Below are 13689 nucleotides of genomic sequence, written 5' to 3'. Positions count from 1 at the left end.
TTGTCTTAAAACAGCATTTAAAAATAAAGGACACTTTAAGACAAACGATTTTATTATATTTAAACAGAAAACAAGATGTCACTACACGAATAAGCAAACTACAGTTTGAGGTTGACCCTATCGTGGTACTCCAGGTATGGATCGTTAACAAACCAGTTCCTCCTTTTCCAAAAGGCGGTTGTCATTTTATCCAGAAGCTTGCTCTGTGTTTTGCTACAGAACACATGCTCCCTCAGGCGCTTTTTTCGGGCAGGACTCTTCTTCCACAGTTTCTTCTTGTATCCAGCCTGTTTACACACGGAAACAATAAATCAGGTTGGAAACAGTGCTTTTAACCCCCAAAACTGCTGTAAGAAAATACCAGCATCGCTAAAATGCTCATGTATTTCTCCTCAAAACATTAGGTATGTAGTTAATGTCATCTGAAAAAAAAATCTATTCTTCAAGGAAATCTGTGTCTGCTGCATCTGTCTGCTCCAAAATGACCAACAGAATGCCCTTTATCCCCTTCACAGTGTGTGATAGAAGTTTATCTTATTTAAAGACAACTGGTTCATCTTGAATGGGATCCTACATTGGTGTTTTTAGGGCACCAATTAAAACAGAAAACAATGAAATGAAGTTATTAGGAACAAAAGTTGTAGAAAAACCCCAGTTGGTAGGATGGGCGTTAGGAAAGAAAATAAATCAGTGATTTTGGCAGTTCGCAGTTAAAGACACGTACTTTGCGTCTGATCCAAAGGTCACAATGCAGCCTCATGAACCTGTCCGTCACAGATTTAACAGTCTTCCTCTTCCCCTTCTTCAGACTGAAATACGTCAGACTTCTGTTTGGTTGATGAGTCAGACTGGGAATAAGTGGCAATACCCTGCAACAACACAAAGAAGCAGAGAGGGAGCATAAGAAGGGTTTATTGAAGAAGGTTCAATTCACTCAAATTACGGAACAATATATCATAACAAATAAGTTGGCTTCATTTGGTCAGGTTTTGATATTTTGCTCTCTGAGATTACTCACTTCACTCCAGTATAGTTTAAAGGGAGCCGTATCATGTGTTGATGTAACGTTATTCAGTGTGATATGAAGCAGTGACAGTAGCTATTACTATGAGCACGAGGACTCCTTCTGGCCCTTTACCGTTGTAGGATGTTGTACCGGGGTGTCAGACACGCTGCAGCCCGCAGAGGAGCGCGGACAGCGGCTGCGGCATAGCTGTAGACAGGCGGAAGCCGGATGAGGCTGGAGAGCTTACAGAGTTGTGGTGCCTTGGAGCACAGAGAGACCGACAGCGGCCTCAGCAGCCCTGTGAAGCACAAGGACAACATGAAAACACATGAGAGGAGTCACAGAAAACCCAGCACTGGTGCTAGTTGTAGCAACTTCACGGGCAACCGGTGGTTACAAACTACACGATTTCAAAGGTTGGTGCAATAACAGACGGACATATTACTAAACATTTATGGTACGAGAGTCAAAATGTATATACACACCGGACACCCTTCTGGCCAAGGCGGCCGCCATGTTTTCGCTTAAGTACGGAGCCCTGTTTGGACAAACTTCAACGTTGTCGTTTCCAACATTAACGAGACATTACCGCCACCTAGCAATTGTTACTGGTGAGACATGAATCAGTGCGTCGGTTAAACATATCTAAAAAAGCAATCCAAAAACAGCAAAGTACAGTTTTGTGGTAGTTGTTCTTTGCTGCCGTATCATTTAATTTGCCTAATGTGAGAGGGAATTATCGTACTTTTGACCCCGGTACATTTATTTGCCACTTAAATGATGTTATTTAAACACGAGCTTGTAACATATGATGCGTTGTTATAGGCATATAATAAACTGCCCAACATGTTGTACAGCTGTATCTGTCTTTCTATACTCTACTTTCATGGTTGTCACACTCTGTAAACATGTTTATCTGATCCAGAGATGGTTGTCACAGTCTCCTGTTGGATGTTGACATTATGTGGAAAGAATTGTTTAGTGCTGTGTGACCAAACCAGTCTTATTAGAGGGACTTCTCTCAGCCTTTTCTGTCTGGTAAACCTTGCAGTATCCACTGTATGGATAGATTGTTTCACTTGTCATAGCATGACATGACTTATTCCCTTTGAGGGTACAGCTCAATTGGCCTGGATCTGGAAATTAAATGCAGACGTTAATGTTATTAATTAATTAATCCTGTCCTTCTATGACATGTAAAAACGTCTGCCATAAGAAAAGCCTATAATGTGCAGTAAACCTCTCAATTGTGCTTCAGCATCCTTCACCTTTACTTTGGATTTTTCTGATTGTATCAAAACATCACAGATATACAAAACGAAAGGGCAAAAACTCCTCAAAGCATTTCCCAAAAACATCATAAGCAAATTAAAGATTTCCATGAGTTTGTTACACTCGATCGCTTTACTAAGAATACTTGTAATGGGCTGATTATACCAAAGAAGAAGCAAAATCGGTGAGGTTCAAATATGTACCTACACTAAAAATATTTGCAGCGATTTTTTTGATGATGACCAAAGAGGTTGGATGTGGTGAATTAGTTAAATCATGTTCCATTAAATGTTGTTCTACAAATTGGAACAGTAACAGTTTAATGTTATTGTTTTTTTTTGTCACATATATACATTTCTTTATTTTCTTCATTTTTAAAGTTTGCAATATGGTTCAAATGAGTACAGAACAGTGTGGAATTAAGCTCAACTCAACATTTGCATTTATTTTCTTTTGAAACATAAAACCTTTAAAAAGCAGATGAAAAACATTAAGCAAAGGTATCAATGAATCAACATGATGTTTCGAATGCATTAAAAAGCAGAAGGCACCAACCACAGTTTATGTACACCTCTCTGTAACGGTGGAACTACGAGTTAATGGAGGCATCCACAAGTCTACCATCACTTAAGTGCAAAGTAAATCAGTTATCGCTGTAAAAACAAAAGTGCTATTCATAAGAGAGGGAGGTTCCCACCAGGTCACGGCATGCATCTCGTTTTCACCGTTCCAGCATACCTCTCACAATCCAATCATCTAGTTTACAAATGAGCGTGTTTGTCGCTGAGTGGGACAACTGTAACAGTGTCAAACTACAAGAATTCACAAAAATCTTCTGTTTCTCAATAATATATTCAAATGTACTTCGTAAAAAAGATGATGGATTGTCACAGTGCTTTCAAGGCACCAGTGCAGCGTTTTACAATCAGTCCTTTTGTCTTTGGTTGGGACCCATATGAAAATAAGACTTCTGTTGCTTTTGTTCCACCAAGCACTTGAGAAAGCTAAGACGCGGTCCTTTGGTTCACCAGCCAGCATATACGGGTTGTGCATCACAGGGGATCCCATAGTATCGACCCTGAGGTCTTTCTTTGCGTAGTAATGGAGCTCGGGCTACAGACAGCTCTCCATCAGGGTCTTTCCGTCGACGTACAACCATTAAAATGATGAAGAGCAGGGCCACTGAGGAAAGAGAGAGAAAAAACACCAGAGGATGTTACAGGGAATCTACAGTCGGGCTTATTATAAATACACAACGAGAGTATTGATATGTCGGCATGACTTTCATTCTGTCATTTGTACATGAAGTAGTCTCAGTGTGCAAAAAGGAAAGTGCTACTGTTTCTGTGACAGTTATTAAACTTGAAGTTCCACTGTATATTTAATTTGTTTCATCTTTGCTCATTTCCTTTAACAAGTGAAAAATAAGCGAAAAATATTTTGTGTGTAATAGGATTATATAAATATTGGAGTTTGCCGCTTGAAGCTTGTCAACTATAGAGGCAATCAGTTTGAAAAGCACAACTGTAATCCAATGCCTGTAACATGGTGTTAAGTAGAGATGCATTTTGAAAGAAGCTCAGGAATATCAGGAAAACATACTGGATAGTTAGGTGTTACTCACCCCCTCCTCCTATAACTAAAAGAGCGATAGTGACAGGGGCCAGTTCACAAGTGTCCCCTTCTTTGCGGAAGAAAGTCTCCATGCAGTAGCCTGGAGACAAGCTGCCCTCAGGACAAAACGCATCGCTGGGACACTGAATGGGGTTCACGTCTGGACTCTGAGAGGACAACATGCTCTGTCACCAAACATACGCCGAAACTTTGTCCAACACACACAGGTGTATTTTCTCTTGTTAGGCAGAGTGTGGAGGGTGCAGTACTCACGGGGCAGTAGTGGTTATCTGGGCATACATCACAGCTCTCCTGGCCCCAGTGGATCTGGAAGAAGCCACTCCCGCAGATTTGACACATAGTCTGATGGGGAGCCTTGTGCATGCCTGTTCAAAACCAGATATCACCTCATTGGATGTTCATGCTTCCCCTTTTCATGAGCCACTTATAAACAAACATGACTTACAGTAACAAGGCCCTGTGGGTTTACGTTACCTGGTCGACATGGTGTGCAGTCTCTAGCTGCAGTCTGTAGAGCTTCTGTTCCGCCAGGACACATCTGGCACTGGCTACAACCAACGGAGCTGAGAGAGAGAGAGAGAGAGAGAGAGACGCTTATTTGTGGCTGTAAATGGACAAACTAGCCTCCTGCGGTTTTCACGGCTGCCACAAGTAACTTCGAGGCATTTTTGAGAAATGTCAAAACGGATTTAGTTTCGAGCTGTTGTTGCAGTTTGGTTTCACACTGCTGACGAACATATAAGCAATGGTTTGACGTAGGTCTGCTGTTGAAAGTTTAAGGCGAGACTCTACGAGTATTGTCTCAATGTAAACAATCAACTGGAGAAGTTACATGGTAATATCTGATGTTGCTTTTGTTGTTGTTTTTACCCTATTCACCTGTATTCAATGTTTCCCATGTATGTCAAATGACAGTGGTTTGGACACTGAATGAAGCTTAAGATTAAATGTAACACGGTAAAGAGCTGGGGCAGAGAGAGAGAGTCTGTGTTGCCAAACAGAACCATGGGAGGAAAATCATGTGATGTTGTTCTATAAGTGAGTGAGTTACGAACGCTCCACACTGATTCAGTCCTAGTTACTAACAACAAAATACACAGAAATAGGAGCAGAAACCTGGTGACAACTCCGACTTACTTGCAAAAACGTCCCAGTGCACATGGTGCACATGAAGTCGAGCTCTGCTGCGATGAAAAGAAACCTGAAAGCGGCAGACAGAAAATAACTCAACACATGTGATTCGTGTTTTCTCTCAATTTTTAGATTTTATGAAACAATGTTCAGATCATTGCATTTAAATTATAAATCATATATCTTTATATCTAGATAATCTATCCATTCACAAGATTGTAAAGCTGATGTGGTAAAGAGATTTTACTTATACATATATTATATATATATATATATATATATATATATATATATTTTTTTTTTCTGAATGCATGTTACTGATTTACAACAGAACTGAGTTTTTCGTCGAAAGCTAAACAAACACACCTGGTGAACAAGTTGAGCAACTGTCTCTGCCGGTGTTATTGTTGAAGGATCCAGGACGGCAGGGGTGACATAGTGGACTTCCAGTAAAACTGTGCAGGAGTGTAAAGTAGTGTAAAATACACACGGAATTGGCCAGTAAAGTACACAGTAGAGTAGTTAACACAAAGTAAAATAATTAGTTGGCACAATCTGTGTCCTTACTTTGTGTAGAAGCCCCGGTTGCAGGGCAGACACTGCTGCTGTCCTGCGAGTGGCTGATAGAAACCTGTGGTGCATGGCAGGCATGCTCCAGGAAATAGACACAGCCCAGGGTCAGAGCAGCAAGCACACAGCAAGGTGTCTGGGGAGGGACAGAGACACATTTCTTATCTTTTACTTTACTTTTTTCAGGTTTTTTTGCTGCAGTAAGACGTGTTAAAATTGGGGCTTCCAGTCAGATAACATGGCTGCTGACTCACTGTTGTCGTACTGAGATCCCGGTGCACAGGGCTCACAAGTCGAAGTGTTGAATGCAAAGCAGCCCGGGGTCGTGCTGCTGAGAATCACGGGTGTTACGGTCAGACTGGTCACATTCTCGATGGGAGTGGTGTTTATCACAGCAGGGGTAAGTGTGGTCTGGCTCAACACCATGCCTGGAAGAGAAGCACACTGGATGTTTCAAATCTTCTTCCTGTAGTGGGCTGATACAGGGCTGTAACGCAAACTCCACTATTTCATTTGTCTACAATTGTTTAATGAATAAACATATTGATAATTGGGGTAGTACTGGTCATTGTAGAGGTTAAGGGCCTAATCATGAACTGCAACGTCCCTGATTTGAATCCAGCTTTGGACCTTTGTTGCATGTTGGTCTAACTCTGATCTCTCCCCCTCTAATCTCTGCCTGCTTCACTGGTTCACTGGTCTCTATTTTTTGTTGTTTCTGCTCACTATTTCACACATAAAAATACAAATCACCAAAGTAAAATCTTCTTCTTCTTCTAGTGGTAAATAGTTGATCTAAGTACATTCACTGTAGATCCGTCTCCCTCCGTCTCAAACATGCGCTGAACATGGATCCAAACCGACCACAACCAAGATATGAAAAACAAAAAGTGTTGCAGGTGGTTCTTCTCATATAAAAGTCTTCCAACGATAGCTGTGTCATTGTGATATCTTAAATCACGCCACAAAATCTTAAGTATGCCGTTCAACTTCATCTGACCACTGAGAAAGTGAGGACAACAGGTATAGGCGCATCAGCGAAACAGATCCCATATTGTAGTAGTAATCACATTAGCCATGTGCTGAAGTGCTGCCTTGAATACAAGCCACCCTCCTCGTGAAATGCAATTATTCAGAAAGGGGGTCATGTGATATCGCTGGCTTTCTGGGTTGGCAACATTTCTTACTCAAACTTTTTAGACACATACTTCTGTTGAACTGGCAGAAAGAAATGCTGTAATCCTGAATGTTTGGCAGGATCAGATTCTTATGTCAGCAAAATGATGAAGTCCCTACAGAGAGGTTATAATACAGCGAGACGCCATAAGATCAGTATCATTTCCACCATTAAAACACAGTAAGCTAGTACATTCACTCCATTGCCAGTTTTCACGAGAAAGTTTGGGTGCAAAAAGAAAGTACGATTATAATGATAAATCTTTCCAAATAATGAACTTATATTGTAGAAAGTATATTTGTCATACATTTCACATTTAGTTGTTGTCATTCCATGCCTTTTTATTCCATGTATAGTGCATTATACCTTATTTAATCTACAACAAAATTCTATAATAAGTTTAGCAATGAGCTACAATCACATTTCATGTTTTAAGTGGCGAGATAACACTGTGGTATTTATTATATCTCAATCATCTCTCTATCATGGACCTTTCCTAGTGTGTTGCAGTATGACAGCAGCTATTGTCGAAGAAGAACTTACCCATGAAACAAGCGGCGCATATTGCAGGCAGAACTCCCCGGCAGTCCATCCTCCAAATATGATCGACGAGTACTACCACCAAACAATGTCAGGCTCCAGCATCTCATCCCGGACAAGTGCCCGAGCTGCCTTTGTTTTTTTCACAGAGGACGACTGTGACGCTCGCTTGCAGAGGGATCAGTCCTCGTATCAGTGTGTCATATGACAAAATACACATCATGTGATTTTGCTTTACAGTGAAAAGCTGAGGAGAATGGGCCGAATTCAGACAGATGTCTTGTTGTTACACGGAACAGCCAGCAGGGGCGACGCTGCCTCTTGTGTGGTTAAATTCACATGTGTTGTTCAGTGTATGATATGCCAATGACTCAAATCTATTAGTAAACCTTTACAAAGACAATTATTCCTATTTATTCAATTATTACAAATCATTATCAATTTGAAATCGTATTTTTTGATACATTAATTAATAATTCCGATTTTATTATTGTGAAAAAATATTTCCCCCTACATTTCTATGGACCTTATGTAAGTAAAATAATTTTTAATATACAAATACATGTAGTAATGCGTGTATATTTAGATACAAATGATATTGCATTGTAAAAAATACAACTTAAAAAGGTTTGCTGTCATATGTGCTATACTTGTTATAGTTCTGCTTTTCAATGGGGATGACATTTGTGCATAGTCTCGATGAGTAATCATGAGTGATATTTTGTACAGTAACTTGTTACCATAATATACACGCAACAGAAATAACACCAACATTGTTTTTGGGAAGGGAAATGTTCTTCATACGTCATAAATTGAAGGTCCACTTCCCTTTTCATGCCACAGGTGGGTGGAACGCACTTTGGGGAGACATTTGTGACATGTATCGGACATAAAAACACAACTTAACACTTACGTATTACAAGTCAAGATACACAATCCAGTATAATCTCTCACAGGAAACCCACAAGACATTATAATAACAATTGTGGAAATAAATCATGTTTCACTCAAACAGTTTTACAGCAATTTAATGTGCAATGTGTCAAATGAAGTGACAAAAGATGAAAAGCTTTTCATTCTCATTCGTTGCAACAAATAAAACATTCACAGACTTGTGGCGCATGTTGTGCATATTTATGTCTTGAATGTTTTTGTCTGAGGAACAACATAAGGAGCGTCCTTCTGGAGGTGACGCTCTAAGCTCAGCTCCAATTCCTCCCAGCTTTTCACTGGCAGGCTTTTCTGGCAGTAAAAGAAAGAGAGACAATTTTTTACTGCTCCAAGCAAGAAAAATGCCAACACCAACAAAACCAGACAATGCTTACAACTTGCTTACTGAGAGAAGTCAGTTCCTCTTTGTTTTGGATTTCATACTCACTTTGGTGTGTGTCCCTGTCTGTGCTGCTGCCTGTTCAGAGGTTTGGGGCTTCTTGCTTTTAGTTTGCTTCAGTCTTTGGCGCTCTAGTTTTTTCTCCTCAAGCTTCTTCTGCAGAGCCAAAACTGTCTCATCCTGAACCATCGCCGGCCTGGCTTTCCTCTCCTCTTTCCTGCAACGTGTCAAAACTATCATGAATATGTTTCAGCCCCACGTTTTTCCACCTGACCATAATTAAGTCAGAGCCAAACATGTTCCTGACCTGATGGCAGCAGCCTGTGCCAGCGCTCTTGTGTGGAGGTTGATTGTGTCCAGCTTATCCAGCAGCAGCTGCTTCTTGTTCAGATTCTCCTCCAGGATGTGCTCCCGTCTCTCTTGCTGCTCTGTTTGCTGCACCTCCCTCAGGAGGCCCAGACGCTCCTTCATCTCCACCAGGGACATCTCTCCCATCAGCTCATGGCCTGCAGACTGACATGGGACAGCAGATTCCCCATGACTCAAGAAGTAAGGGAACATTCTGCTCAAATGTTAGATGCTTTCCTTCACTCACCTCTGTGTTGTCAAAATTCCTGACTCTAAAATGAGGAAGAGATTCGATGGCGTGGATTTCACGGATCACTTCAAATTTTCTGCAGAGCTCTGCTTGTGCCTCCTCCAGTGCTTGATGAAGTAGCTCTCGTCTTTGCTCTGCGACTTCTTTCACTGTGGAATTTGCGTGAGATTGGTGAGAATGAAAAGGAAAAAGTGATGTCTCACTGTATCACATGTGATATCAAGAAGGCGGAGGGCCTACCTATACTCTGCTTGAATTTCTGTAACTTCTCTTTAGCTGTCTTTGAGTTCTTGTGTCCTTCTGCCACTTGTTGCACCAAGTCTCTCATTTCTTTTTCCTCCTGCAGCCGTTTCTCAGCATATCTCCTCATCAGCTGAGCTGTCTAAAAGAAAAGAAAACAACCATGAAAACATTTTAATCATGCATTAATGTAAATCCCTTTCAAATGACATCTTAAAGGGTGTTTTTAGAGAGCAGGCACACACTTTAAAGTACTGTGTAATCTTCTGTGCTGGTTGTTATTGGTTGTCGAGGGATGTTTACCCACCTCTTCCTTCTTCAGCTGAGCAGTCTTCTGGTTGCGTTCCATTAGGCGTGTACGGGCCATAGCTCCTTCCTCATAACTGATGCGTCCCTCCAGACGCCTGCGCTCAATCATGGCCAGCTCCTCCTGAAGGTCCTTCTCGCGCATCTCCTTCTGCGCCTGGAGGAAAGACGAGGGCTCACGTGCCCCCTCCACCAGCCGCTCCATTCTGTGTCACGAATACAAGTGCAGAAAATGACTTAATTTATTTGAGGAGATCAAAGATCCTCTTGGCGGGACAGACCTGAGAACGTATCACAAATGCACTACGTCACGAGACAATTCAGCCACACATCATAGACAAGTATTATCAAAACTCTCAGTGGGCAAAGTATCATTTTAATGTTGCTCAGATTCAAATCGTTTTGGCATTTCATTCGAGTACTGTCTTGTGCAGGATACGGATTATGTGCAGATGAATAATCCCACTAAAATATATCAAGCATTGGCAGGTAAATATTGCACCTTTGCAGCTCCTCCTCCACCTGCCGGTCAAATAGCGCCCCCTGCCTCAAGATGGCTGCGTTGTTGAGCTTGCTGGGCTACAATAAGCACATGTCAGTGGATATTACGCCTACATGAGTTGACATCCATCACCATCATACTGATGCACTGAAGCAGGTGAGATAATAAGATCTCACCTTATTACTGGAGGGTGGTACTCCAGAGGAATGAAATGAATTGAACTTGAGTTTTGAATCCAAGTCCTTCTTAATCTGAGACATCACTCTCTGCAAGACAAATGAAGGTTCTTTAGAAGTGTGAACTGACTTTGAAGTGTCTGCTGACTCACTCAACAGTAAATGTTTCTCCTTCCGTCTCTATATAAGTAACTCGGTCATGAATCAATAACGTTGCCTTGGAAATCCATGTGAAACACAGACAACAGCCCCTACCTGGGTGTGTTCAGACTTATGTGGATTTGCACATCTCAACTGTTTCATATTTGCCTCATAGAGCAGTTCCTTTCGTGAAAAACAAGAAGAATATCATTACAGAGGCATGTAAAGAATACGTGTTCATCATGACACTATGATAGCACTCGTATATGCCACATTGACAGAATTTAATTCCAAAAAATGATAGTTTAGAAAACATCTTTTTTTGTGTTTTGAATGTGCTGTAATGCTATTTGTGTCTGTTTTGTTTAATTGTTGCTCATGTCAGTTGTCTTTCTGTCAGACTTGTTTTCTTTTGTATTACGTTTACGCGACGGACCATATTTTTGCCTTTTAGATGTCATGAGCCTCGATCATGTTAAAAGCAAATGTTTTACCACAGTCTGTTGATGGTTCTTTTGCTTGATCTCCTTTATCACCTGCATCTCTTTTGGAGCCTTGTATGTGCTTTTTGGCACCTGTGAAACAAAAGCCTTTTGAGTCCATCGCAACCTCAACACATACATATATATAATTTATATATATATATATATATATACAGCTTAATGTCTTGTTTGTAGTCTATGTAAGACAGTAACAAGTAACAGTGTGTGGCAATGTTTGAAGAAAATATTGAATATAACTGTAGATGAGACTTACTGGTTTAGATTTTTCCTGCTGTGGAATGAGCTCAGGCACAGGCAGAGGCAGAGGTTTAGGTTTGGTGAGAGAGAACTCCTGGGGCTCAGTGGTTTTGATTGGGGATTTCATGACCTGATTCCCGTGAGATATTTTGACAACAAGCTGGTCCAAGAGAATATCCATCTCAGGGCGCCATCTAATGGACAATAATATGCACTGAGTCTTTGCCTTTGTAAAAACATTGGTTCTTTCTTTTTTTTTTACCTTAGCAAAGGGTAAATCCAGCGTTCCTCCACATAGGCAGCATCATAGATACTATTCCACTCCTCTTGTATCCACGTGGTGAGATGTGTGAAGAAGAAAGTCAGGAACTACAGCCAAACACAACACACACTTACACGAGGCCACAGCAATGGAGCTATTGATTGCTGGTTATTTCCAATGCAACTACATACACTGCTGCTTGAGAGTTTCTTACTGTGTGCATCTTCTGGACATCCAGAGATTTGATAATGTGGCTGAAACGCTGAAGTCCAAGGTCATCAAGAGAAAAGGTGGCGAGGTAACAGATAACTGAAGAACAGCATATTCAATCTATATCAATGCATGTCAGTGGCAAACTTGGATTATAATTTAGAAAGTTTAGTTTATTGACTTACTGACAAACTGGCTGCGGTCACCTCTGGATAAGCATCTCCCGTTCTGGCCATAGAAGACATTGATAACCACGTCCAGTAACTTTTTGTGCTCAATGCATCCGGAAACGACATCAAGTATGAACTTCTTCTGCAGAGCAGCCATGATCTGTGACACACATCCTGATGAATGAGACGTTCAGGTGTCAGCACAAGCAGCACTGATCTGACTCTAACCTTACCTGCAGATCCTTTGAAACATCTTCCATGAAGTCATCCAAACACTGCCTGCCAGCGCTGAACTTATCGAGCAGCACAATGGCCTCTTTGGCAAGTGATCCATAGCCCGATGCCATTTCGTATCGATCTGCAGAAAGCTAGTGGGAGACTGTGGTGAGAGGTCTTTGCTTGCAGAAAAGCCTGAAGAAATACAGCAGGGCAACAGAATGTGTACAAAGTAACATTTGACTTCGAACGGTACCTGAGTAACAACTAAATGCGTGCTATTTTAAAGAAAGTGCAACGCCTGTTTTCAGCGCAAACCGTTGGCATGTTTAGTCGTTGCTTAGCAACACACTATCGTAAACAGAAATGTATCCCAGCTTGTTAAATGAGGAGAGCCTTGCAAAAACAGGGAGTGTCCAAATACATCTGAACAGATGTTTTTTAACACATGTGTTTTTACCATTCGGCTGTTTTTTTGTACAACATGTAATAAGAGCTTCAAGGCTTTAATCCAACGTGTGCAGATTAACAGTGTGGCAGTCTGATCCTTTGTTGGCTGCCGTAACAATCATTATGACGTATCATAGTGTGACGTCTGGGCGAGCCGTGCGCTGCCTTCACGGACTGCTGGAAATGTTGCGAATGAGCAGATTGACGTGAGGAATTCGTCAAGGAAAGAGGGAATGCATGCTGGCAATTATATCGAGATTAACGACGATGTGTATTTGTTACAAGTAACTTCAGGGAAAAGTGAGTAACTTCACGTCAGAGTTTGAGGGGTTAGTGTGTGTGTGTTGTGGGGGGGGGGGGGGGGGGGGGCTGATTACTGAACAAATCACATGCAAAATGAGGGTTTTAGTCTCAAGGCTTCATCTGATTTCCAGCCATAATCCGATGAACATAAACTCATTTGTTGTCGGTGAAGAAATTCAATGGATTGTCATCATATGGTCACAAATTTACATTTCAAATGTATACTTTCAACAGACTAAATATGTTTAGTCCTATCTGTCTTAAAGGTGAATGTTCAATCAAAGATTGAGCTGTGGGAATGAACGGTCAAGCTCAAGTCTTAAAACATGACGGATGAGAATTATTGGTTTACTTTTTCGTTGCAACTGAGCAAACTTAGCTGTGAACTCTCTGTGGATGGAGACTGTGTGCTGCAATTTAACATTCAAGAGCCATTGAGTGGACCTTGGCCACCTCCTGTTGCCCTGGTCAAGAATGAGTTGCCCAACACAATTTACATTTCTGTTGCAAAGTAACCTTGAGTGAATTTAAATCCCCCTCTGCTCAAAAACCTGATTGTCAATTACCGGTACTTGCAGGCCTGACCGTCACCGTGCAGAATGATGTAGAGTTTGACACCAGACAAACTCCTTCATCTGCTGAAGAGGGAAGGTTTCTTTGTGCTGACCTCAAATCTGAATTTAAAACGTGTTCAGAAAAGCATGATTGTCAAGA

At 41.2% G+C, this 13689-nt stretch overlaps 3 protein-coding genes across 3 annotated transcripts; all 3 read right to left on the bottom strand.

The window, feature by feature from the left end:
- Positions 1–40: 40 nt before the first annotated feature.
- Positions 41–1573, bottom strand: mrpl35 (mitochondrial ribosomal protein L35). The gene is made up of 4 exons (XM_079286321.1): positions 1492–1573; positions 1139–1304; positions 725–869; positions 41–287 (listed from the first exon to the last, which is right to left on the bottom strand). Exons 1-4 carry the CDS (start codon positions 1520–1522, stop codon positions 99–101), a joined length of 531 nt encoding a protein of 176 aa, XP_079142447.1. The 5' UTR covers positions 1523–1573; the 3' UTR covers positions 41–98.
- A 1124-nt stretch (positions 1574–2697) lies between these two features.
- On the bottom strand, positions 2698–7464 carry LOC306790655 (uncharacterized protein). Its single transcript, XM_079287092.1, has 9 exons — positions 7335–7464; positions 5869–6042; positions 5612–5750; positions 5411–5499; positions 5051–5114; positions 4388–4476; positions 4166–4278; positions 3903–4059; positions 2698–3460 (listed from the first exon to the last, which is right to left on the bottom strand). The coding sequence occupies exons 1-9, from the start codon at positions 7381–7383 to the stop codon at positions 3303–3305; spliced, it is 1032 nt and encodes a 343-aa protein (XP_079143218.1). The 5' UTR covers positions 7384–7464; the 3' UTR covers positions 2698–3302.
- Positions 7465–8436: 972 nt separating this feature from the next.
- On the bottom strand, positions 8437–12353 carry cfap99 (cilia and flagella associated protein 99; the record flags this gene model as incomplete). Its single annotated transcript, XM_079286495.1, has 15 exons — positions 8437–8573; positions 8710–8878; positions 8969–9174; positions 9257–9408; positions 9500–9641; positions 9807–10011; positions 10308–10384; positions 10484–10573; positions 10739–10807; positions 11119–11199; positions 11381–11558; positions 11627–11733; positions 11841–11935; positions 12022–12166; positions 12240–12353. 15 exons carry the CDS (start codon positions 12351–12353, stop codon positions 8466–8468), a joined length of 1938 nt encoding a protein of 645 aa, XP_079142621.1. The 3' UTR covers positions 8437–8465.
- Between the last annotated feature and the right edge of the window lie 1336 nt (positions 12354–13689).

Source organism: Melanostigma gelatinosum, assembly GCF_949748355.1.
Source record: "Melanostigma gelatinosum genome assembly, chromosome: 16".
Lineage (NCBI taxonomy): Eukaryota > Metazoa > Chordata > Actinopteri > Perciformes > Zoarcidae > Melanostigma > Melanostigma gelatinosum.
Note: the sequence above shows the minus strand (reverse complement) of the source record. Positions and strands in the feature narration are given on the sequence as shown.